This window comes from Pristiophorus japonicus, chromosome 18 (genome assembly GCF_044704955.1).
Source record: "Pristiophorus japonicus isolate sPriJap1 chromosome 18, sPriJap1.hap1, whole genome shotgun sequence".
Classification (NCBI taxonomy): Eukaryota; Metazoa; Chordata; class Chondrichthyes; family Pristiophoridae; genus Pristiophorus; species Pristiophorus japonicus.
Genome location: NC_091994.1, coordinates 10,974,849 through 10,998,899, shown reverse-complemented (window position 1 = coordinate 10,998,899; position 24,051 = coordinate 10,974,849). Strand labels below are relative to the sequence as shown.

The following is a 24,051-nucleotide window of genomic DNA, read 5'->3' as shown; positions in this document are numbered from 1 at the left end:
GAGCTCTTTCAAAGAGCTGACACAGGCATGTTGGGCAGAACAGCCTCCTTCTGTGCTTTGTGATTCTATAAGGTGGGATATTTGACCGTGGGTGCGGGGGCAGGGATGTATCACTGCCAATCCGGATCCTATTTTCATCAAGCATCCAGTCGGTGCAGTTGCTCTTCAGTGCTCCTGGGCCAGAGAATCAGCCAGGGTTCCTGCTCCTAATGGCCATAAGACTTGCATTTATATAGTGCCTTTTCACAACCGACAGATGCCCCAAAGCACTTTGCAGCCAATGAAGTACTTTTTGACGTGCAGTCACTGTTGTAATGTGGGAAACGCGGCGGCCGATTTGCGCACAGCAAGCTCCCACAAACAGCGATGCGATAATGGCCAGATAATTTGTTTTAATCATGTTGGTTGAGGGATAAATATTAGCCAGGACGCCTGGGAAAACGCCCCTGCTCTTCTTCAAAGTAGTGCCCGCGGGATCTTTTATGCCCACCCGAGAGAGCAGACGGGGCCTCGGTTTCAACATCTTATCCGAAAGACGGCACCTCCAACAGTGCTGCACTCACTCAGCACTGCACTGCAGTATCAGCCTAGATTTATGTGTTCAAGTCTCTTGAGTGGGACTTGAATCCACAACCTTCTGACTCAGAGGCAAGGGTGCTACCAACTATCCCATCTCGGTAGTGTCCACTTGTGGGATGTCAGGTGAGGAGAAGATTGGGTCGGATGAGTAAAATAACTTGCCAGAACTCATACGGGAAGGATTGTTACTTGAGGCGCTGGAGATTGGAACCAGAGAGACATCAACATCAGGGGAGGGAGAGAGAAAATGGGAGTTAGTATATACTAATGGCCACATTGCAGTTGCAGTGAATATGGACAGAACAGTCTAAATGTATCCTCGTAAACCAGAACAAGCTATCATTTATATAGCACCTTTAATGTAGAAATAACACACTAAAGGATTCAAGTATGGGCATTGAGAATAAGTGGGAGATATCATAGGTGACTAGTCCATTAGGTAGGTTTTGAAAAAAGACTTGCATTTATATAGCGCCTTTCACCACCACCGGATGTCCCAAAGTTCTTTACAGCCAATGAAGTAGTTTTGGAGTGTAGTCACTGTTGTAATGTGGGAAACGCGGCAGCTGATTTGCGCACAGCAAGCTCCCACAAACAGCGATGCGATAATGGCCAGATAATTTGTTTTAATTATGCTGGTTGAGGGATAAATATTAGCCAGGACGCCTGGGAAAATGCCCCTGCTCTTCTTTAAAGTAGTGCCCGTGGTAATGACCCGATAATCTGTTTTTTTGAAGGAAAAATATTGGCCCAGGACACCGGGAATAACTCCCCTGCTCTTCTTTGAAAAAAGCTCCTAAAGGCAGAGAGGGAAAGGGAGCGAGGCAGAGTGAGGCCAAGGTCACTGAAAGCTGTGTCACAGACGGTCGAAAGAGGAAGGGTGCACGGGAGGCCAGAGTCTGAGCTCGGGACAGGGCATAAGGGCGGAGGAGGTGACAGAGGCAAGACTGGCGGCGATAGTCATGGAGCGACTTGTAGACGTGGGCGATGATTTTGAAATTGGTGTGTTGAGGGATAAGAAAGACTTGCAATTCTATAGCACCTTTCACGACCACCAGATGTCTCAAAGCGCTTTACAGCCAGTGAAATACTTTTTGGAGTGTAGTCACTGTCGCATTGTAGGAAACGCAGCAGCCAATTTGTGCACAGCAAGCTCCCACAAACAGCAATGTGATAATGGCCAGATAATCTGTTTTTGTTATATTGATTGAGGGATATATATTGGCCCAGGACACCGGGGATAACTCCCCTGCTCCTCTTCAAAATAGTGCCATGGGATCTTTTACGTCCACTTGATAGAGCGGACGGGGGCCTGGGTCAAACGTCTCATCCGAAAGACCTCCAACAGTGCAGCGCTCCCTCAGCACTGCACTGGAGTGTCAGCCTGGATTTTGTTTGTGCTCAAGTCCCTGACTTGAACCCACAACCTTCTGACACAGAGGAGAGAGTGCTATCCACTGAGCCACAGCTGACACTTAAGGAGCCAATGTGGCCCATACTGGTCTCTTGTACTACTGACCTCTGACCTGTTAGACAGACATTCCCATTTGTTGTCCTCCCAAAAGCCCTTGATCAGCCTCTGCTCGTGTCACATACAAAACATGGACTGGATCAATAAACTTCAACAACTTGTATTTAGATAAACTTTTAATGTAGTAAAACATCCCAAGGCGCTTCACAAAAGCGTTCTAAAACAAAATTTGACACCGAGCCACATAAGGCGATATTAGGACAAGTGACCAAAAGCTTGGTCAAAGAGGTAGATTTTATGGAGTGTCTTAAAGGAGGAGAGGCGGAGAGGTTTAGGCAGAGAGTTCCAGAGCCTGGGGCCCAGGCAACAAAAGGCACGGCCACCGATGGTAGAGCGATTACAATAGGGGATGCTAGCAGTCAGATTTAGAGTGTCACAGACAAAACATGGGATGGATCAATGCACTTCAACCAGTGCCATGTACAAAACATGGGATGGATCAATATCTTGCATTATTACACTGCATCAAGTGTCTGATGAAAAACATGGAGTGGATCATTACACTATAGCAAGTGTCAAACCAAACATGAAATGGATTAATATATTACAGCAAGTGTCAGATACAAAATATGGAATGGATAATTGCACCATATCACGTATCCAATGAAAAGCATGGAATAGATTAATAAATTACTGCAGGTACAATAAAACTTTTGAATTTCTTTTCAGGAGTATCAAAGACCATTTGACGCGCGATGTGTTCAGCTGCCGGGAACGTTCGGTGTTGACAGGTGACAATGTCACAGTCGAGCTGCAGATATGAATATTTTAAGATTCTGAACATCATGCAGTTTATTCCTTCGAATCGAACTTCAAAGGCCAAGTCTGAGTATCCCAAGCCAGATCATTCGGTACGTGTAAATTCCTGTGACAGGGCACACGACCAAGGTTGAGAAGAATGAAAGGAAAGCCGAGATAAATCGGAAACCGGTGATTAGACGGTGCCAACTTGAGTTTTAACCGTCTGCAGGAGGAAGGGAAGACTGAGGGGGGACTTCCAGAGTTTTCAGGTTCTGGGAAAGAATTGGAATGGACGGGTTTTGATTTCAATACAATGGGGGGGAAGAGCTTGCAGGACAAGGGTATGTCGGAGGAACAGGAGAGGAAAGATCAGACGTGCTGCTGTTGAGGGAGGCAAGAGAGATTGCAACAGAGAAAGAGAGAGGTGTTAGAAGCTTTTACTTACATCCTGACCATTGGTGCAAGAGTCAGGTTAACTCTTGCAGCACCGGTGAGAATCGCTGACGGGAAAGGGCTGTGCCAAAGACATGATGGGGAAAACCTGTTGGTGGGTCTGAGGATCAAGTCCAAATAAGATCCAAGGTTACAAAAACAAAACCGAGTCTGAGCCTTCAATGAATGTTACAGCATCGAAACAGGCCATGCCACTCCCGTTCCTGACCCCCCAACCTCTCCCACCCACCAAACCCGGTCTGTTCGCCCTCTCCAGCTCGTTCCTCATCTCCTCGTTGGCTCAGATTATAGTTTCCTAAATCTAAGGTGTAATCACTATGGCAGGCCTTGGCTAATATCCAACAAGGCTCATAAAAGATCTTGGAGAAAGTCTTTAAATGCTACATGTCTGATTGAAAGCCGGTGAATATGTGATCAGTGTCACTCAACCTCGAACCCAACATGCTGCCTCATACCAGAATTCGATCCAGCAGGTTAACAAATGTTTTACAAGCTCTACAAAACAACTTTTTAAGCAGAGGACATGTCATGGTTTCATTTGCGTCAGCCAGTGGTTCAGTGGCCCTCCTGTATGGCTCGGAGACATGGACCATGTACAGTAGACACCTCAAAGTGCTGGAGAAATACCAGCAACGATGCCTCCGCAGGATCCTGCAAATCCCCTGGGAGGACAGACGCACCAACGTCAGTGTTCTCGATCAGGCCAACATCCCCAGCATCGAAGCACTGACCACACTCGACCAGCTCCGTTGGGTTGACCATATTGTTCGCATGTCTGACACGAGACTCCCAAAGCAAGCGCTCGACTCAACTCCGACATGGCAGGCGAACCCCAGGTGGGCAGGGGAAACGTTTCACGGACATCCTCAAGGCCTCCCAGATAAAGTGCAACATTCCCACCCACGCCTGGGAGTCCCTGGCCAAAGACCGCCCTAAGTGGAGGAAGTGCATCCGGGAGGGCGCTGAGCACCTCGAGTCTCGTCGCCGAGAGCATGCAGAAAACAAGCGCAGGCAGCGGAAGGAGCGTGCGACAAACCAGACTCCCCACCCACCCTTTCCTCCAACCACTGTCTGTCCCACCTGCGACAGAGACTGTAATTCCCGTATTGAACTGTTCAGTCACCTGAGAACTCACTTTTAGAGTGGAAGCAAGTCTTCCTTGATGTCGAAGGACTGCCTATGATGATGATGATGATAATAATGATGGGTAGCACTCTCGCCTCTGAGTCAGAAGGTTGCGGGTTCAAGTCCCATTCCAGGGATTTGAGCACAAAATCCAGGCTGACACTCCAACGCAGTAGTGAGGGAGTGCTGCACTGTCGGAGGTGCCGTCTTTTGGATGAGATATTAAACCGAGATCCTGTCTGCTCTCTCAGTTGGGCATGAAAGCTCAGCCCCCGGTGTCATGGGACCAATATTTATCCCTCAATCAACATCTCAAACAGATTATCTGGTCATTATCACGTTGCTGTTTGTGGGACCTTGCTGTGCGAAAGTTGGCTGCCGCCTTTCCTACATTACAACAGTGATGACACTTCAGGAAGTATTTCATTGGCTGTAAATCACTTTGGGACGTCCGGTGGTCGTGAAGGGCGCGATATAAATGCAAGTCTTTCTTCTTATTTCCCGCTCCCCCCTCCCCGCAGTTGTCTGATCCTCTTCTGAAGGTGCAGACGCTCGGTTGACAAATGGATCAATACTTTGACAGAGATGAAAATAGATTTATTGGTTGGTGGGAATATAGTTTCTCCCTATAATAAGTCTAATCGCGCCCACAAGAACACCTCTGCTGGTAGCCATTGAGTTTGCCAGGTGTATTGCAATGGACAGTTGTGATAGCTTGACTGTGGATAATCAGTTGCCTCTCTCAGTGGTTTGGTGCAGTGTTGGCCAACAGAAAATGCCATATGCACTAATTTCAGTAAAGAATGCCTTCCATGCCCTCACACAATGTACTGCATGTGTGTATATTCGCAAACATCTACCACCAATTTATTTGTTCATGGGATGTGGGGGTTGCTGACAACCAGCATTTATTGCCCATTCCATCCTTAATTTCCCTTGAGAAGGTGGTGGTGAGCTGCCTTCTTGAATCGCTGCAGTCTGTAGCTGAGTGGCTCGCCAGGCCATGAGGGGCAGTTAAAAGTCAGCCACATTGCTGTGGGTCTGGAGTCACACATAGGCCTGACTTGGGTTTGCCCAACAATACGGTAGTGTTATGGTCACCGTCACCATTACTGATACCAGCTTTATAATTCCAGATTGATTTAATTAACTGAATTTAAATTCCCCAGCTGCCATGGTGGGATTTGAACTGACATCTCGAGGTCTCTGGATTATTAGTCCAGTAACACAACCATTATGCTACCGTAACCCTGCAGGACCTAAGAAAGTAAAGCACTCCCAACGATCAGTAACGCGCTCGCACACTCTGCTTTTCATCTTACCATTTGCCCAACAAACACTCAAACAGGTTCACGTGCACAGGCCATGCGATTATGAGTATGAAGATCCCACGCCCCAACTCATTTCATATTTTGCTGATCGGAAATACACATTTGGATTCCCTAATGAGCCACATGGGGCGAGTGGCCAACATATTGGACAGGATTGGCTCAGTTGGCGAGTGCAGTGCCGGGCATAGTACTCGGCGGTACACACAAGGAAGGGGGCCGCTGGGCCACGTTTAGTTGTTCGATCTTAGCTGGGCCGTCGGTTGGGATGCGTCAATTTTCCTCAGCCTTCCTGGGCTAGGGAGGTACACAAATCAGTCAGGGCATCCACCCCCGGTCACTGTTTACCGGGGAGTCCACGTGGTCATCGGGTGAGGCAGCTATCCGATTCAACTGCGATGTCCTAGGTGGTGGAATAGCTTTGAAGAAGGGCCTTGGAGCCGAGGTACCGGATGGCTGCTGGTGATGATAGAAATGTCGCCCAGTGAGACTTAGCGTTGCAGAAGGAAGGAAGGAAATTGAATGTATAAAACAAGGGTTGTAAATCTCTGGAATTCGCAGCCTCAGAGGTCATTGAATACATTTAAGACAGAGATAGACAGTTCCTTAACCGATAGGGGAATGAGGGGTTATGGGGAGCAGGCCTGGAAGTGGACCTGAGTCCATGATCAGATCAGCCACGATCGTATTAAATGGCGGAGTAGGCTCGAGGGGCCGTATGGCCTACTCCTGCTCCTATTTCTTATGTTCTTATGATAATATCTTGCATTTATATAGCACCTTTAACTTAATGAAAAGTCCCAAGGCGCTTCACAGGAGTATTATGAAATGAAAAATAAGTAGAAATTAGCGCAAGTGACCAAAAGCTTGGTCAAAGAGGTAGGTTTTAAGGAGCGTCTTGAAGGAAGAAAGAGAGATAGAGAGGCGGAGAGGTTTAGGCAGGGAGTTCCAGAGCTCGGGGCCCAGGCAACAGAAGGCACGTCCACCAATGGTTGAGCGATTATAATCAGGGATGCTCAAGAGGGCAGAATTAGAGGAGCGCAGACACCTGGGGGAGTGGGGCTGGAGGAGATTATAGAGATAGGGAGGGGCGAGAAGGATAGGCAAACAATTATGAGTGAGCTCCTCTGTAAAGTTCATACCTATGCTCTCTCACTCACTGAGCTTCTCTGCAAATGGCAATCTCCCCTTGTCTGTCTTTCATATATTCTGTGCGTCGATGTATAATAGAGGTCAGGCAGTTTAAAAATTATGCATATCAATTAAACAAACAGTTTTTAAAAAATCACAATGTTATACAGCTACTGTAAAGCCAGCATCGCAGAGGTGGATCGAACTGTTTGCACATTTACTGGGACACAGTGGAAAGCCTCCAGAAATAACAGAGTTGCCAAGAAATGCCCAACTCTCGCTCTCAGATCTTGATGTGGCAGTGTGGCCCACCCGGACCGTTCCGGCTAGAATTATCTGTGGGTGGTTGAGCTTAATCCTGGAAGCGGTGCAAGAATTCGCAAGTCTTTTTCTCAATGATCTCGTACATTTTCTTCACCCGTTTGTCACTGACAGTGCGCACATAGCTGTCAGCATCCAGCACTGCCATTCCATCGTGGACCTCGCCCATGATCAGGAGGGGCCCGTCTGCCAGGGTCATGTTTGGACACGGGCAGTTCCAGTCCATGTTGATCAGGGTCACCTCCAAGTGTTTGAAGTCGAAAAACTTGAGCCCCATTTTCTCGTCCTTCAGCACCTCGTCCAGGGTGAACCTGGCGACCCCAGAGTCTGGTTCCTCGACGATCTCGGTCACCCGGCCCACGATGGCATAGTCGCTGCGGCAGAAGCTGGGCACGATCTTGTGCCGGGGCCTGCAGGCTTTGCAGCGTTGGTTTTTGGGGAAGGGGCAGGTGCCCTCGCACACCTCCTTGCTCTCGAAGTTGTTCCTGTTGCCCTGGCAGCCGCCGAACACAAAGGCGTGGCACTGCCTCATGAGCGAGTTGTAGGCCCAGCGGGCCTGCCACAGCCTGCAGGGGCCCTGCACGGCGGGGAAGCTGCAGATGTTCACCGTCTCGTTGATGCAGGCCCGCCGGCACTCCTCGTACGTCTCGAAGCGGTTCCTGCTGCCGTCGCAGCCCCCGAAGGTGAAGGTGGAGCAGGCGGCCCTCTGGGGGTCGTGGTACCAGCGGACGTGCCGCCGGCCGCATTGCCTCTTGTCCGGCTCTCGGGAGCACTCTCCCGGGGGCAGAGGCGGGCTTTTGGCGGCCGTGTCCGGCCCCGAGTGCTCCCGCCTGATGACCGACAGCGGGAAGTCGGCCCTGAGCAAGCCGGCGGCGTTCCTGGCCGTACACGTGTAGATCCCCGCGTCCTCCTGGCGGGCGCTGTAAATCACCAGCTGCCCGATGTTGGTCACCACCACGTTGGCGTACATCTGGTCGGGGCGCATGATGACGTTCTCCCGCTCGTCGCTCTGTTTCTCCCAGGTGATGTCGGGCCGGGGGCGCCCGCTCACGTCGCAGTGGAAGCTGACTGTGCCCCCCAGGTAGACGGACTGGTGGAAAGGGTTGGTGTACAAGGCCGGGGCCACCGAGCCCTCCAGCGAGGTGGTGGACGTGGGGTCGGTGGTGGTCTCCAGCGGCTGGGGGCTGGTGTTGGGCCAGCTGATGTGGTACCGGCAGGTCACCACGCTCAGGCTGATGCCTCGGATGCACGCCTCGGCGTCCATGTAGCACTTGTTGTAGTAGGTCAGGCCGTCCGAGGCGCACGTGAAGTTGGGCTCCTTCTCACAGCGGTCCTTGCACTTGCACACCGGCTGGCCGTCCCAGATATCGCACTCGGAACCCTGCTGGGTGCACACCGTCCTCTCGCACGTCGCCTCCTTGGGCAGGTCCATGCCCAGGGAGGCCAAGCTGCCGTCGGCAAACCTCGCGGCCACACAGCTCCTCAAGCCACACACGTTCGTGCAGCACTTCTCAAAGTTCTGGCAATCCTGAAATCAGCAATGGACACAACAGTTACTACATAAGAAATAGGAGCAGGAGTAGGTCAGTCGTCCCTTGTTTCCACTCGGGCAGACTAGAACTAGAACCTTCTCTCAGAGGGTTGCAAATCTCTGGAATTCGCTGCCTCAGAGAGCTGTGGAGGCTGGGTTATTGAATAAAGTTAAGACAGAGATAGACAGTTTCTTAACCGATAAGGGAATAAGGGGTTATGGGGAGCAGGCAGGGAAGTGGACCTGAGTCCATGATCGGATCAGCCATGATCGTATTAAATGGCAGAGCAGGCTCGAGGGGGCATATGGCCTACTGCTGCTCCTATTGCATATGATCTTCGAACCTGCTCCGCCAGTTAATAAGATCACGACTGATCTTCTTCCTCAACACCACTTTCCTGCACTACCCCCATATCCTTTAATATTTAAAAATCTATCAATCTTTGTCTTGAATACACTTAACGACTGAGCCTCCACAGCCCTCTGGGATAGAGAATTCCAAAGATTCACCACCCTCTGATTGAAGAAATTTCTCCTCATCTCAGTCCTAAATGGCCGACTCCTTATTCTGAGACTGTGACCCCTGGTTCTAGACTCTCCAGCCAGAGGAAACATCCTCCCTGCATCTACCCTGTCAAGCCCTGGAAGAATTGTATATATTTTAATGAGATCATCTCTCATTCTTCTAAATTCTAGGGAATACAGACCAAGTCTCCTCAATTTCAGCACTTGGGCAATCCCCCCATCCCACAAATCAGACTGGCGAACCTTTGTTGCACTCCCTCTAAGGCAAGAACATAAGAACATAAGACATAGGAGCAGGAGTCAGCCATTTAGCCCCTCGAGCCTGCTCCGCCATTCAATAAGATCATGGCTGATCTGATCTTGGCCTCAGCTCCACTTCCCTGCCCGCTCCCCATAACCCTTTACTCCCTTATCTCTCAAATATCTGTCGATCTCCACCTTAAATATATTCAATGACCCAGCCTCCACAGCTCTCTGGGGCAGAGAATTCCATAGATTTACAACCCTATGAGAGAAAACATTTCTTCTCATCTCAGTTGTAAATGGGCGGCACCTTATTACATAGAAACATAGAAAATAGGTGCAGGAGTAGGCCATTCGGCCCTTCTAGCCTGCACCGCCATTCAATGAGTTCATGGCTGAACATTCAACTTCAGTACCCCATTCCTGCTTTCTCGCCATACCCCTTGATCCCCGTAGTAGTAAGGACCTCATCTAACTCCTTTTTGAATATATTTAGTGAATTGGCCTCAACAACTTTCTGTGGTAGAGAATTCCACAGGTTCACCACTCTCTGGGTGAAGAAGTTCCTCCGCATCTCGGTCCTAAATGGCTTACCCCTTATCCTTAGACTGTGACCCCTGGTTCTGGACTTCCCCAACATTGCGAACATTCTTCCTGCATCTAACCTGTCTAACCCCATCAGAATTTTAAATGTTTCTATGAAGTCCCCTCTCATTCTTCTGAACTCCAGTGAATACAAGCCCAGTTGATCCAGTCTTTCTTGATAGGTCAGTCCCGCCATCCCGGGAATCAGTCTGGTGAACCTTCGCTGCACTCCCTCAATAGCAAGAATGTCCTTCCTCAGGTTAGGAGACCAAAACTGTACACAATACTCCAGGTGTGGCCTCACCAATGCCCTGTACAACTGTAGCAACACCTCCCTGCCCCTGTACTCAAATCCCCTTGCTATGAAGGCCAACATGCCATTTGCTTTCTTAACCGCCTGCTGCACCTGCATGCCAACCTTCAATGACTGATGTACCATGACACCCAGGTCTCTTTGCACCTCCCCTTTTCCTAATCTGTCACCATTCAGATAATAGTCTGTCTCTCTGTTTTTACCACCAAAGTGGATAACCTCACATTTATCCACATTATACTTCATCTGCCATGCATTTGCCCACTCACCTAACCTATCCAAGTCGCTCTGCAGCCTCACACCATCCTCCTCGCAGCTCACACTGCCACCCAACTTAGTGTCATCTGCAAATTTGGAGATACTACATTTAATCCCCTCATCTAAATCATTAATGTACAGTATAAACAGCTGGGGCCCCAGCACAGAACCTTGCGGTACCCCACTAGTCACTGCCTGCCATTCTGAAAAGTACCCATTTACTCCTACTCTTTGCTTCCTGTCTGACAACCAGTTCTCAATCCATGTCAGTACATTACCCCCAATCCCATGTGCTCTAACTTTGCACATCAATCTCTTGTGTGGGACCTTGTCGAACGCCTTCTGAAAGTCCAAATATACCACATCAACTGGTTCTCCCTTGTCCACTCTACTGGAAACATCCTCAAAAAATTCCAGAAGATTTGTCAAGCATGATTTCCCTTTCACAAATCCATGCTGACTTGGACCTATCATGTCACCTCTTTCCAAATGCACTGCTATGACATCCTTAATAATTGATTCCATCATTTTACCCACTACCGATGTCAGGCTGACCGGTCTATAATTCCCTGTTTTCTCTCTCCCTCCTTTTTTAAAAAGTGGGGTTACATTGGCTACCCTCCACTCCATAGGAACTGATCCAGAGTCAATGGAATGTTGGAAAATGACTGTCAACGCATCCACTATTTCCAAGGCCACCTCCTTAAGTACTCTGGGATGCAGTCCATCAGGCCCTGGGGATTTATCGGCCTTCAATCCCATCAATTTCCCCAACACAATTTCCCGGCTAATAAGGATTTCCCTCAGTTCCTCCTCCTTACTAGACCCCCCGACCCCTTTTATAACCGGAAGGTTGTTCGTGTCCTCCTTCGTGAATACCGAACCAAAGTACTTGTTCAATTGGTCCGCCATTTCTTTGTTCCCCGTTATGATTTCCCCTGATTCTGACTGCAGGGGACCTACGTTTGTCTTTACTAACCTTTTTCTCTTTACATATCTATAGAAACTTTTGCAATCCGTCTTAATGTTCCCTGCAAGCTTCTTCTCATACTCCATTTTCCCTGCCCTAATCAAACCCTTTGTCCTCCTCTGCTGAGTTCTAAATTTCTCCCAGTCCCCAGGTTCGCTGCTATTTCTGTCCAATTTGTATGCCACTTCCTTGGCTTTAATACTATCCCTGATTTCCCTTGATAGCCACGGTTGAGCCACCTTCCCTTTTTTATTTCTATGTCAGACAGGAATGTGCAATTGTTGTAGTTCATCCATGCGGTCTCTAAATGTCTGCCATTGCCCATCCACAGTCAACCCCTTAAATATTATTCGCCAATCCATCCCAGCCAATTCACGCCTCATACCTTCAAAGTTAGCCTTCTTTAAGTTCTGGACCATGGTCTCTGAATTAACTGTTTCATTCTCCATCCCAATGCAGAATTCCACCATATTATGGTCACTCTTCCCCAAGGGGCCTCGCACAACGAGATTGCTAATTAATCCTCTCTCATTACATAACACCCAGTCTAAGATGGCCTCCCCCTAGTTGGTTCCTCGACATATTGGTCTAAAAAACCATCCCTTATGCACTCCAGAAAATCCTCCTCCACCGTATTGCTTCCAGTTTGGTTAGCCCAATCTATGTGCATATTAAAGTCACCCATTATAACTGCTGCACCTTTATTGCATGCACCCCTAATTTCCTGTTTGATGCCCTCCCCAACATCACTACTACTGTTTGGAGGTCTGTACACAACTCCCACTAACGTTTTTTGCCCTTTGGTGTTCTGCAGCTCTACCCATATAGATTCCACATCATCCAAGCTAATGTCCTTCCTAACTATTGCATTAATCTCCTCCTTAACCAGCAATGCTACCCCACCTCCTTTTCCTTTTATTCTATCCTTCCTGAATGTAGAATACCCCTGGATGTTGAGTTCCCAGCCCTGCTCATCCTGGAGCCACGTCTCCGTAATCCCAATCACATCATATTTGTTAACATCTATTTGCACAGTTAATTCATCCACCTTATTGCGGATACTCCTTGCATTAAAACACAAAGCCTTTAGGCTTGTTTTTTTAACACCCTCTGTCCTTTTAGAATTTTGCTGTACAATGGCCCTTTTTGTTCTTTGCCTTGGGTTTCTCTGCCCTCCACTTTTACTCATCTCCTTTCTGTCTTTTGTTTTTGCCTCCCTGCATTGGTTCCCATCCCCCTGCCATATTAGTTTAACTCCTCCCCAACAGCACTAGCAAACACTCCCCCGAGGACATTGGTTCCGATTCTGCCCAGGTGCAGACCGTCCGGTTTGTACTGGTCCCACCTCCCCCAGAACCGGTTCCAATGCCCCAGGAATTTGAATCCCTCCCTGCTGCACCATTGCTCAAGCCACGTATTCATCTGAGCTATCCTGCGATTCCTACTCTGACTAGCACGTGGCACTGGTAGCAATCCCGAGATTACTACTTTTGAGGTCCTACTTTTTTTCGTAGGAACTCATCCCTTTTTTTACCTATGTCATTGGTACCAACGTGCACCACGACAACTGGCTGTTCTCCCTCCCTTTTTAGAATGTCCTGCACCCGCTCCGAGACATCCTTGACCCTTGCACCAGGGAGGCAACATACCATCCTGGAGTCTCGGTTGCAGCCGCAGAAACGCCTATCTATTCCCCTAACAATTGAATCCCCTATCACTATCGCTCACCCACTCTTTTTCCTGCCCTCCTGTGCAACAGAGCCAGCCACGGTGCCATGAACTTGGCTGCTGCTGCCCACTCCTGATGAGTCATCCCCCTCAACAGCACTCAAAGCAGTGTATCTGTTTTGCAGTGGGATGACCACAGGGGACCCCTGCACTACCTTCCTTGCACTACTCTTACTGCTGGTCTTCCATTCCCTCGCTGGCTGTGGACCCTTCTCCTGCGGTAAGACCAACTCGCTACACGTGATACTCACGTCATTCTCAGCATCGTGGATGCTCCAGAGTGAATCCACCTTCAGCTCCAACTCCGCAACGCGGACCGTCAGTAGCCGGAGGTGGACACACTTCCCGCACATGTAGTCGTCAGGGACACTGGTGTTGTCCCCGTGTTCCCACATGGTACAGGAGGAGCATATCACGTGACCGAGCTGTCCTGCCATGACTTAACCCTTAGATACACTTAAATTGCCGACAACAATGTTAAAAGTTACTGACTAATAAAGAAAAAGAAAAACTACTCACCAATCAGCAGCCAATCACTTACCACGTTGGCTGTGACGTCACCTTTTGATTTCTTTCTACTTCTTTTTTGACTTCTCTCAGCTGGAGCTGCACCGGTACGCTTCTGAGACTATGTCCCCTATGAGTGGAAATATCCTCTCTGCATCCACCTTGTCGAGCCCCCTCATTACCTTATAAGCTTCAATAACATTACTTCTCATTGTTCTGAACTCCAATGAGTATAGGCCCAACCTACTCAACCTTTCTTCATAAGTCAACCCCCTCATCTCCGGAATCAACCTAGTGAACCTTCTCTGAACAGCCCCCAATGCAAGTATATCCTTCCTTAAATACAGAGATCAAAACTCCAGGTGTGGCCTCACCAATACCCTGCACCCTTCCTTAGTATATCCTTCCTCAGTTCAGGAGACCAAAACTGTCCAATGGGGAACGGGCTGATTGCTGACCTCTGACAGATTCCTAACATTGCTTTTTTCATGAGGCGCTTCATAGATCTACTGAAATCCATACACAAAACTAAACAAAAGCACCACGCGCTGATTAAATATCTGCACTAGTTTCATAGATGTTGTCAACATCATTTAAACCACAAGGGGGTGGAATTTCCTGTGTGTTATAGCTCAGAGCCACGTGTAAATGGGGCAGAATACACGGAGCTTTACTCCCCGAATTTCCTCGCTCCTTTACCCCCGTCTATCGATCCCTGCACCCGAACACATCTCGGTTCATTATGTTGGTTCCGCCCCCAGGCAGGAGATCCCTGCATGTGAAATTCCTGCAATGGCACCTGTTCAAAAACCTCAACACCACTTTCCTGCACTATTCCCATATCCTTTAATATCCAAAAATCTATCGATCTCTGTCTTGAATATACTCAACGACTGAGCCTCCAAATCTACAATTGGTTCACCTTCTGAACGTTATTTAAATCCTATTTACTCATTGGCTGGGTGCAATTAAGTCATTCCCCCTTGAGCCACAGAGGGCAGGCAGGTCATAGGTTCGATCCTCAGTTTATTGCTGGATCGCAGTCAGTGCACTAGTTGGGAGACTACGATTGGCTTCAGCGCAGGTTGTTTCAGGGTGGCGGGTGAAAAACAGAGGAACAGGAGGCAGCCATTCAGCCCCTCGAGCCTACCCCACCATTCAATCAGTGCTCAGCTGATCTGTACCTCAACTCCATTTTTCTGCCTTTGTCCCTTCATACTCTTACCTGGTGAAACTCTATCAATCTCAGTCTTGAAAGCTTCAATTGTCGCAGCATCCACGGCCTCTTGGGGGAGAGAATTATAGATTTCTTTTGTGTTAAAAAGTGCTTCCTAATTTCCCTCCTAACTGGCCCAGCTGTGATTTTAAGATTTGTGACCCCTCATTCTTAATTCCCCCACTAGAGGAAATAGTTTCTCTGTATCTACCCTATCGAATCCTTTAACATTTTCAACACCTCGATTCGATTATTCCTCAATCTTCGATACGCAAGGGAATACAACAACAACAAAAACAGCTTGCATTTATATAGCGCCTATAACGTAGTAAAACATCCCATGGGAGTGTCAGAAAACAAAATTTGACACCGAGCCACACAAGGAGAAATTAGTGCAGGTGACTTGGGTTTTAAGAAGCGTCTTAAAAGAAGAAAGAGAGTAAGAGAGGTGGAGAGGTTTAGGGAGGGAGTTCCAGAGCTTAGGGCCTCGACAACAGGAGGCACGGTCACCTACAGTTGAGCGATTATAATCAGGGATGCTCAGGGGGGCAGAATTAGAGGAGCACAGACATCTCGGGGGGGGGTTGTGGAGCTGGAGGAGGTTACAGAGATAGGGAGGGGAGAGGCCATGGAGGGATTTGAAAACAGGGAAAGAATTTAAAATTTGCTTAACTGGGAGCAAAATTTATGCGACCTGTCCCGTGAAGCGCCTCGGGACGTTTCATTACGTTAAAGGCGCTATATAAATACACGTTGCTGTTGTTAATAATGTAATCCTCTAAGCTCTGGTGTTATTCTGGATCGATCAGTTATCATTCAGTAAAAGTTCCTCTCAGCACTTGACCCGACGAGAGAGTGTACATGAGAAGGGTAGTGGGAGTGGACAGAGTCAAACCTGGTTGTGATGCATCCATGTTCAATCTTTCTTTTTTATTCGCTCATGGGATGGAGGCTGTGGGCATCACTGGCAAGGCCAGCATATATTCTCCATCGCTAATTGCCCTGGAATAACTGAGTGGCCTGCTAGGCCATTTCAGAGCTTACGGAAAGGTAACTTCGACGGTATGAGGCGTGAATTGGCGAGAATAGACTGGCAAAGGATACTTCAAGGGTTGACGGTGGATAGGCAATGGCAAACATTTAAAGATCACATGGATGAACTTCAGCAATTGTACATCCCTGTCTGGAGTAAAAATAAAACTGGGAAGGTGGCTCAACCGTGGCTAACGAGGGAAATTAACGATAGTGTTAAAACCAAGGAAGAGGCATATAAATTGGCCAGAAAAAGCAACAAATCTGAGGACTGGGAGAAATTTAAAATTCAACAGAGGAGAACTAAAGATTTAATTAAGAGGGAGAAAATAGAATATGAGAGGAAGCTTGCAGGGAACATAAAAACTGACTGCAAAAGCTTCTATAAATATGTGAAGAGAAAAAGATTAGTGAAGACAAACGTAGGTCCCTTGCAGTCGGATTCAGGTGAATTTATAATGGGGAACAAAGAAATGGCAGACCCATTGAATAAATACTTCAGTTCTGTCTTCACGAAGGAAGACACAAATAACCTTCCGGATATACTAGGGGACAGTGGGTCTAGTGAAAAGGAGGAACTGAAGGATATTCTTATTAGGCGGGAAATTGTGTTAGGGAAATTGATGGGATTGAAGGCCGATAAATCCCCAGGGCCTGATAGTCTGCATCCCAGAGTACTTAAGGAAGTGGCCCTAGAAATAGTGGATGCATTGGTGATCATTTTCCAACAGTCTATCGACTCGGGATCAGTTCCTATGGACTGGAGGGTAGCTAATGTAACACCACTTTTTTAAAAAGGAGGGAAAGAGAAAACAGGGAATTATAGACCGGTTAGCCTGACATCAGTAGTGGGGAAAATGTTGGAATCAATCATTAAGGATGAAATAGAAGCGCATTTGGAAAGCAGTGACAGGATCGATCCAAGTCAGCATGGATTTATGAAAGGGATATCATGCTTGAAGAATCTTCTGGAATTTTTTGAGGATGTAACTAGCAGAGTGGACAAGGGAGAACCAGTGGATGTGGTGTATTTGAACTTTCAAAAGGCTTTTGACAAGGTCCCGCAGAAGAGATTGGTGTGCAAAATCAAAGCATATAGTATTGGGGGTAATGTATTGACGTGGATAGAGAACTGGTTGCAGGAAGCAGAGAGTCGGGATAAACGGGTCCTTTTCAGAATGGCAGGCAGTGACTAGTGGAGTGCCGCAGGGCTCAGTGCTGGGACCCCAGCTCTTTACAATATATATAAACGATTTAGATGAAGGAATTGAGTGTAATATCTACAAGTTTGCAGATGACACTAAACTGGGTGGCAGTGTGAGATTTGAGGAGGACGCTAAGAGGCTGCAGGGTCACTTGGACAGGTTAGGTGAGTGGGCAAATGCATGGCAGATGCAGTATAATGTGGATAAATGTAAGGTTATCCATTTTGGGGGCAAAAACATGAAAGCAGAATATTATCTGAATGGCGGCAGATTAGGAAAAGGGGAGGTGCAATGAGACCTGGGTGTCATGGTTCATCAGTCATTGAAAGTTGGCATGCAGGTACAGCAGGCAGTGAAGAAGGCAAATGGTATGTTGGCCTTCATAGCTAGGGGATTTGAGTATAGGAGCAGGGAGATCTTACTGCAGTTGTACAGGGCCTTGGGAGGCCTCACCTGGAATATTGTGTTCAGTTTTGGTTTCCTAATCTGAGGAAGGACGTTCTTGCTATTGAGGGAGTGCATCGAAGGTTCATCAGGCTGATTCCAGTGATGGCTGGACTGACATATGAGGAAAGACTGGATCAACTGGGCCTTTATTCACTGGAGTTTAGAAGGATGAGAGGGGATTTCATGGAAACGTATAAGATTCTGATGGGACTGGACAGGTTAGATGCGGGAAGAATGTTTCCGATGTTGGGGAAGTCCAGAACCAGGGGACGTAGTCTTAGGATAAGGGGTAGGCCATTTAGGACTGAGATGAGGAGAAACTTCTTCACTCAGAGAGTTGTTAACCTGTGGAATGCCCTGCCGCAGAGAGTTGTTGATGCCAGTTCATTGGATATATTCAAGAGGGAGTTAGATATGGTCCTTACGGCTAAAGAGATCAAGGGGTATGGAGAGAAAGCAGGAAAGGGGTACTGAGGGAATGATCAGCCATGATCTTATTGAATGGCGGTGCAGGCTCGAAGGATCAAAGGGCCTACTCCTGCACCTATTTTCTATGTTTCTATGTTTCAGAGGGTAGTTAAGAGTGAACCACATTACTGTGGGTCTGGAGTCACATATTGTTTTGTATATAAATGTGGCAGCATACTTGCACACAGCAAGGTCCAACAGAATGTACCCCATGTTAATTTCTCATCAATTTTATCCATTAAAATTCAAGTGGGTTGCAAATCAGACGATCTGGAACGCACTGCCTGAAAGGGTGACGGAAGGAGATTCAATAGTAACTTTCAGAAGGAAATTGGATATATCCTTGAAACGGAGAAATTTGCAGAGCTGTAGAAGAAAGACTTAGATTTTTATATGGCGCCTTTCATGACCACTGGATGTCTCAAAGCGCTTTACAGCCAGAGAAGTACTTTTTTTTTGAAGTGTAGTCACTGTTGTATCGTGGGAAACGCGGCAGCCAATTTGCGCACACAACAAGCTCCCACAAACAGCAATGTGATAATGACCAGATAATCTGTTTTTTATGTGATTGAGGATAAATATTGGCCCAGGACACCGGAGATAACTCCCCTGCTCTTCTTCGAAATAGTGCCATGGGATTTTTTACGTCTACTTGAGAGAGCAGGCGGGGCCTCGGTTTAACGTCTCATCCAAGTGTTTTCCCACTTATCTTTGTATCATCAGCAAACTTGGCTACATTACACTCGGTCTCTTCATCCAAGTCATTAACATAGATTGTAAATAGTTGAGGCCCCAACACTGATCCCTATGGGATATAGAATCTCTCTGTGCCGTCTGTTATCAGAGCACGTGTTTTTTGGACAAATTAATGGAATCATCGTTAATCAATCCAACAATGCAACGCTGAAAAACATCAACAGAGATTTCCAGTCCTGCAATCTTCATCGCTGTGCAAACATCCACTCGATACATACTAGCACCACAGGATGTTAACCATAGACGTACAGAGAAAACCCACAGCTGTTTAAGCGACATAACCACAACATGTGATCTGGGTCGGTGTTCAGTAGAGATATTATGGGGTAGATTTTCACCTCCGCTGCCTGGGCAGTAATCGGCATAGCCTTCTTAGACCCTGCCCGATTTTCATTCCTTTGATGTTATTGGCTTTGCTGAAGGGGTGGAGGGTGGAGGAGATTAACGGCCACGTATCGAAGGTAAAAAATCACCCCGATGCGTTTACGAATTTGTTACGCATGACACATAACAACTTGCATTTATATCGCACCTATTACATTGTAAAACATACCAAGACGCTTCACAGGAGCTTAATCGGACAAAATTTGACACAGATGAAATCTCTGCCCCCGCCCCTCCCCCCTCTCCCCCCCACCACTCCCTGCCACCCGATGACTTTGCACTACAGATCCCATGACCCGAAAGCTGATAAATTTGTTGCCCCATTAACTCTTTGCTGATACAGGTTGAATCTCCCTCATCCGGGACTCCCTTATCCAGAACCACCCCTCGTCCGGCACCACCTCCGGCCATCGGGTGGCGCATGTGGAGAACTCCGACATGAACAAATTGAAGTCCTTCCTCGCTGCCAACTCTCGCAATCGCTGGCCTGACCCCGCGATCCACCTCTCCCCCCGCCCCCCCCACTCGATACATACTAGCACCACAGGATGTTAACTATCGAGGTACAGAGAAAACCCAAAGCTGTTTAAGCGACATACACACAACGAGTGATCTGGGTCGGTTTTCAGTAGAGATATTATGGGGTGGATTTTCACCTCCGCTGCCTGGGCAGCAATCGCCTTTCTAGACCCCACCCGATTTTCATTCCTTTGATGTTATTGGCTTCTCTGAAGGGGTGGAGGAGATTCGCGGCCATGTATCGAAGGTGAAAATTACCCCCTCTCTGCTGCACTCCCAGCCTCAAACCAGCCTACCCCAATATCTCCTTACTCAATACCTGTACCATCCAATTTAATGTGACCGCCCCTCGTCCGGCAAAATCCCTTATCCGGTACAGACCACGTCCCGATGGTGCAGGATAAGAAAGCTTCAACTTGTATTCAATCTTAATCAGATTGAAAAGCGATATGAAGTTGGCAGTATAACTCTGGTCCGCATCACTGTAAATGCGCCAGAGTCTCAGACGGCCTTCAGTTCTGATGAGGGGCGCACTCCCGAAACTTGTGCTTTTTCTTTTTCTAGATGCTGACTAACTTTCCATTTATCCCCAGGATATTTCAGTCTTTATATCTCACTGGATTTATGTAGCATCACTGCACCCTTTCACCAGAGGACAGTGCGTCCCTGTGGTCAGTAAGTCGTGGCTCAGTGGGTAGCACCCTCGCCTCTGAGCCAAAAGATTGAAGGTTCAAGTCACACTCCAGAGACTTGAGCTCAAAAATCTAGACTGGCGCTCCAGAGCAGCGCTAAGGGAGCGCCGCACTGTCGGAAGTGCTATTTTTCCGATAAGACGTTAAACCGAGGCCCCGTCTGCTCTCTCAGGGTGGACGTAAAAGATTCCACGGCACTATTTCAAAGAAGAGCAAGTAGTGCTCCCTGGGTGTTCCGGCCAATATTTTATTCCTTAACCAACACCGCTAAAAACAGATTATCTGGACATTGCGCTGTTTGTGGGAGCTTGCTAAGTGTAAATTGACTGCCGCGTTTCCTACATTACAACAGTGACTACGCTTCAAAAGTACTTCATTGGCTGTAAAGCGCTTTGAGACATTGTGAAAGGCGCTATATTAATGCACGTCCTTTTTTTTCAGTGACTTGTCCCATATTCCAAAACACAATACTGCTTACAATATTCAAAAGGAACAAGTTCTGATATTACAGAGAAGCTGGAAATTCCACAGACCCGAATTGGATAGTTCCGTCGCACCTGGCATTGCTCAGTACATGCTAAATTGCTGAGAACGTATAAAGATCTAAACCGGGAGCTTTCTTAAAATAAAAAAGATTTACATTTATATAGCGCCTTTCATGACCACCGGACGTCTGAAACTTATTGAATAGCGGGATCTCATGTCTGGCATGTCCGATAAATAGAAAACCCTTCCGTTTCGGCAAAGGAATCGCAAGTGCCCTTAATCAAACTGTGTTTCACAAACGTCAGAAATAATAAATGACAATTATTAAGCAGATCTTTCCCCTTTAAACATTTAAAGAAAGCCACGCTTGGGGAGTAATGGTTAATTGATGCTGAAAATGACCACTTTAGCAACGGATTCTGCAACCCCACAAACAAGCAATGACTTATGCTGCACTGTTTCGGTCACTGTAACCTGCCCGGATAGTTGTCTATTACAGCGCCTGTACATTCTACCTCATCGACGTTGCATTCCCTCTCGCAGGTGCTTTGCGCGTCCACCCACAGGCCCGGGTTGAGATGGTTTGGGCAGGCGCTGGGGTGGGAGAGCTTCGCTCGGGGGAGTCCACTGCCCTGAGTCAGGCTCAACAAAGGGAACAACCCCAGCATGATCACCAGTGTCCTGGACTGAATTCCGACTCTTCCGGGCTCCCTCGCAAGCATCAGTCCCCATCCGCTTCTGCGGCACATCAAGGAATGAACACATCCACGCACAAACCCCAGCATGGTTTTTGCCCAGCAGAGAAAAAAGTTTCCCAAACTTTCTTCTAACTTTTAAAAAGTTTTCGAAGTGAGTGGAAAGTCAGCAATCAGGCAGTTAAAAAAGGCTGTTCATTGGGTAATGAGGCATAAAGGACTGTAACCCGAGTAGAGTCCATTGAAATGGTATAATGTGGAAGTGTCAGTGTAAAACTTTTTGACCGAGACTTTTTAGCTCAACCTAGTCAGTAAAAGCAGAAACAACACACTGGGGGATCTAGTAAATCAAACAGAGGATCCAGTTTTAAATTCAAATTATAAACAATGGAATACACCACCCAGAAATAAAATATCAAACATAATGGCTTTGTGATGATTTCTAATTGCGTACCTGAAACTAAGAGTTAAGGTCTTATCTGGAATCACGCAGAATTTACAGCACAAAGATTTAACATCTTATCTTTAATTACATAGAATTTACAGCACAGCAACAGACCATTCGGCCCAACCAGTCCATACTGAAGTTTTCAAAATTCTCATCCTTGTTTCAAATCCCTCCATGGCCTCGCCCCTCCCTATCTCTGTAATCTCCTCCCGCTTCCCCTCGCCACCTCCCCCCCCCCCCCCCGAGATGTCTGCGTTCCTCTAATTCTGCCCTCCTGAGCATCCCTGATTATAATCGCTCCACCATTGGGGGTCGTGCCTTCTGTTGCCAAGGCCCCAAGCTCTGGAATTCCCTGCCTAAACCTCTTCTCGCTACCTCTCTTTCTTCCTTCAAGACGCTCCTTAAGACCTACCTTTTTGACCAAGCATTTGGTCACCTGCCCTAACTTCCTCTTTGTGGCTTATTGTCAAATTCTTTGTCTCGTAATACTCCTGTGAATCGCCTTGGGATGTTTCACTACGTTAAAGGTGCTATATAAATACAAGTTGTTGTTGTTATGCACCACACGAGCCTCCTCTCAACTAGCTTCATCTCACCCTATGAACATATCCTTCTATTCCTTTCTCCATGGCTTTATCGAGCTTCCCTATGAGACTGAGCCATATTGCATATTTAATCCATTTATATCTGCAAATAATTTCAGTTATAAAAATAACTGAAGACGATGTTGAAGGCTGTAAGAAGAAATTGGACAGCGTCCTAAAGAAAGAAAACTTGCATTTATATAGCGCCTTTCACAACCACCGGACTTCTCAAAACGCTTTACAGCCAATGAAGTACTTTCGGATTGTAGTCATTGTTGTAATGTGAGAAACGTGGCAGCCAATTTGCACACAGCAAGCTCTCACAAATAGAAATGTGATAATGACCCAGATAATTTTTTTTTCTTCTGTTGATTGAGGGATAGATATTGGCCAGGACACCAGGGATAACTCCCCTCCTCTTCTTCAAAATAGTGTCACGGGATCTCCAACATCCACTTGAGAGAGCAGACGGGGCCTCGGTTTAACGTCTCATCTGAAAAACGCACCTCCGTCAGTGCAGCGCTCCCTCGGCACTGCACTGGGAGTGTCAGTCTAGATTTTTTTTTGTGCTCAAGTCCCTGGAGTGGGACTCGAACCCACAACCTTTTGACACTAAATGATTTAAATGCATCCAACGCCATGGTACCAATGTTCCCTTCAAGCTGCTTAGCCAGGCAGCGCGCGCCAGGGGTCTCATGCACGCAGCTTGGTGGCTTTAAAATGGAAAAAGCACGCATACACGGTATTTTGAATGGGCCACGCAGCCTGTTAAAGGGGCCCTACGGCCCCCCCAAAAAAACATTACTGGGTACATTGCATGGTACTGTGTATCACAGCGTGGTTCCTGATCTACGTTGTGTGAAGGTGCATTTTACATTACAAGGCGAGAATTGGTGCAAAGCAGTGTCAAGTCGATGCTGTAGTTCTGGTGAATATGCAGCCTGAATTACTCCCCCACTGAGCAGAGGGTTTAATCGCGGCCTGATACATTTTACATAGGTAATTTATATTATAAATGTGGAGATAGGAACTTATAATGGAAAAAGTTAACAGGAAGCACACGCAGTTGTAAGATGCATTTATATATCACCTTTCACAACCTCAGGACGTTCCAAAGTGTTTTACAGCCAATGAAAGAAAGAAAGACTTACATTGATATAGCTCCTTTCACGGCCACCGGGCGTCTCAAAGCGCTTTATAGCCAATGAAGTACTTTTGGAGTGCAGCCACTGTTGTAATGTGGGAAATGC

The 24,051-nt window shown here is 47.3% G+C and overlaps 1 protein-coding gene across 1 annotated transcript; it reads right to left on the bottom strand.

Annotated features, from left to right (window-relative positions):
* Positions 1-7,240: 7,240 nt before the first annotated feature.
* Positions 7,241-21,859, bottom strand: LOC139229382 (WAP, Kazal, immunoglobulin, Kunitz and NTR domain-containing protein 1-like). The gene is made up of 2 exons (XM_070861081.1): positions 21,590-21,859; positions 7,241-8,737 (listed from the first exon to the last, which is right to left on the bottom strand). The coding sequence occupies exons 1-2, from the start codon at positions 21,857-21,859 to the stop codon at positions 7,241-7,243; spliced, it is 1,767 nt and encodes a 588-aa protein (XP_070717182.1).
* Between the last annotated feature and the right edge of the window lie 2,192 nt (positions 21,860-24,051).

Coding starts and splice junctions, on each gene's coding strand:
- LOC139229382 (XM_070861081.1), bottom strand. CDS start 21,859: ATGCTGGGGTTTGTGCGTGGATGTGTTCATTCCTTGATGTGCCGCAGA. Junction 8,738..21,589: donor GGGAATGCAACGTCGATGAG/GTAGAATGTACA, acceptor TGCTGATTTCAG/GATTGCCAGAACTTTGAGAA.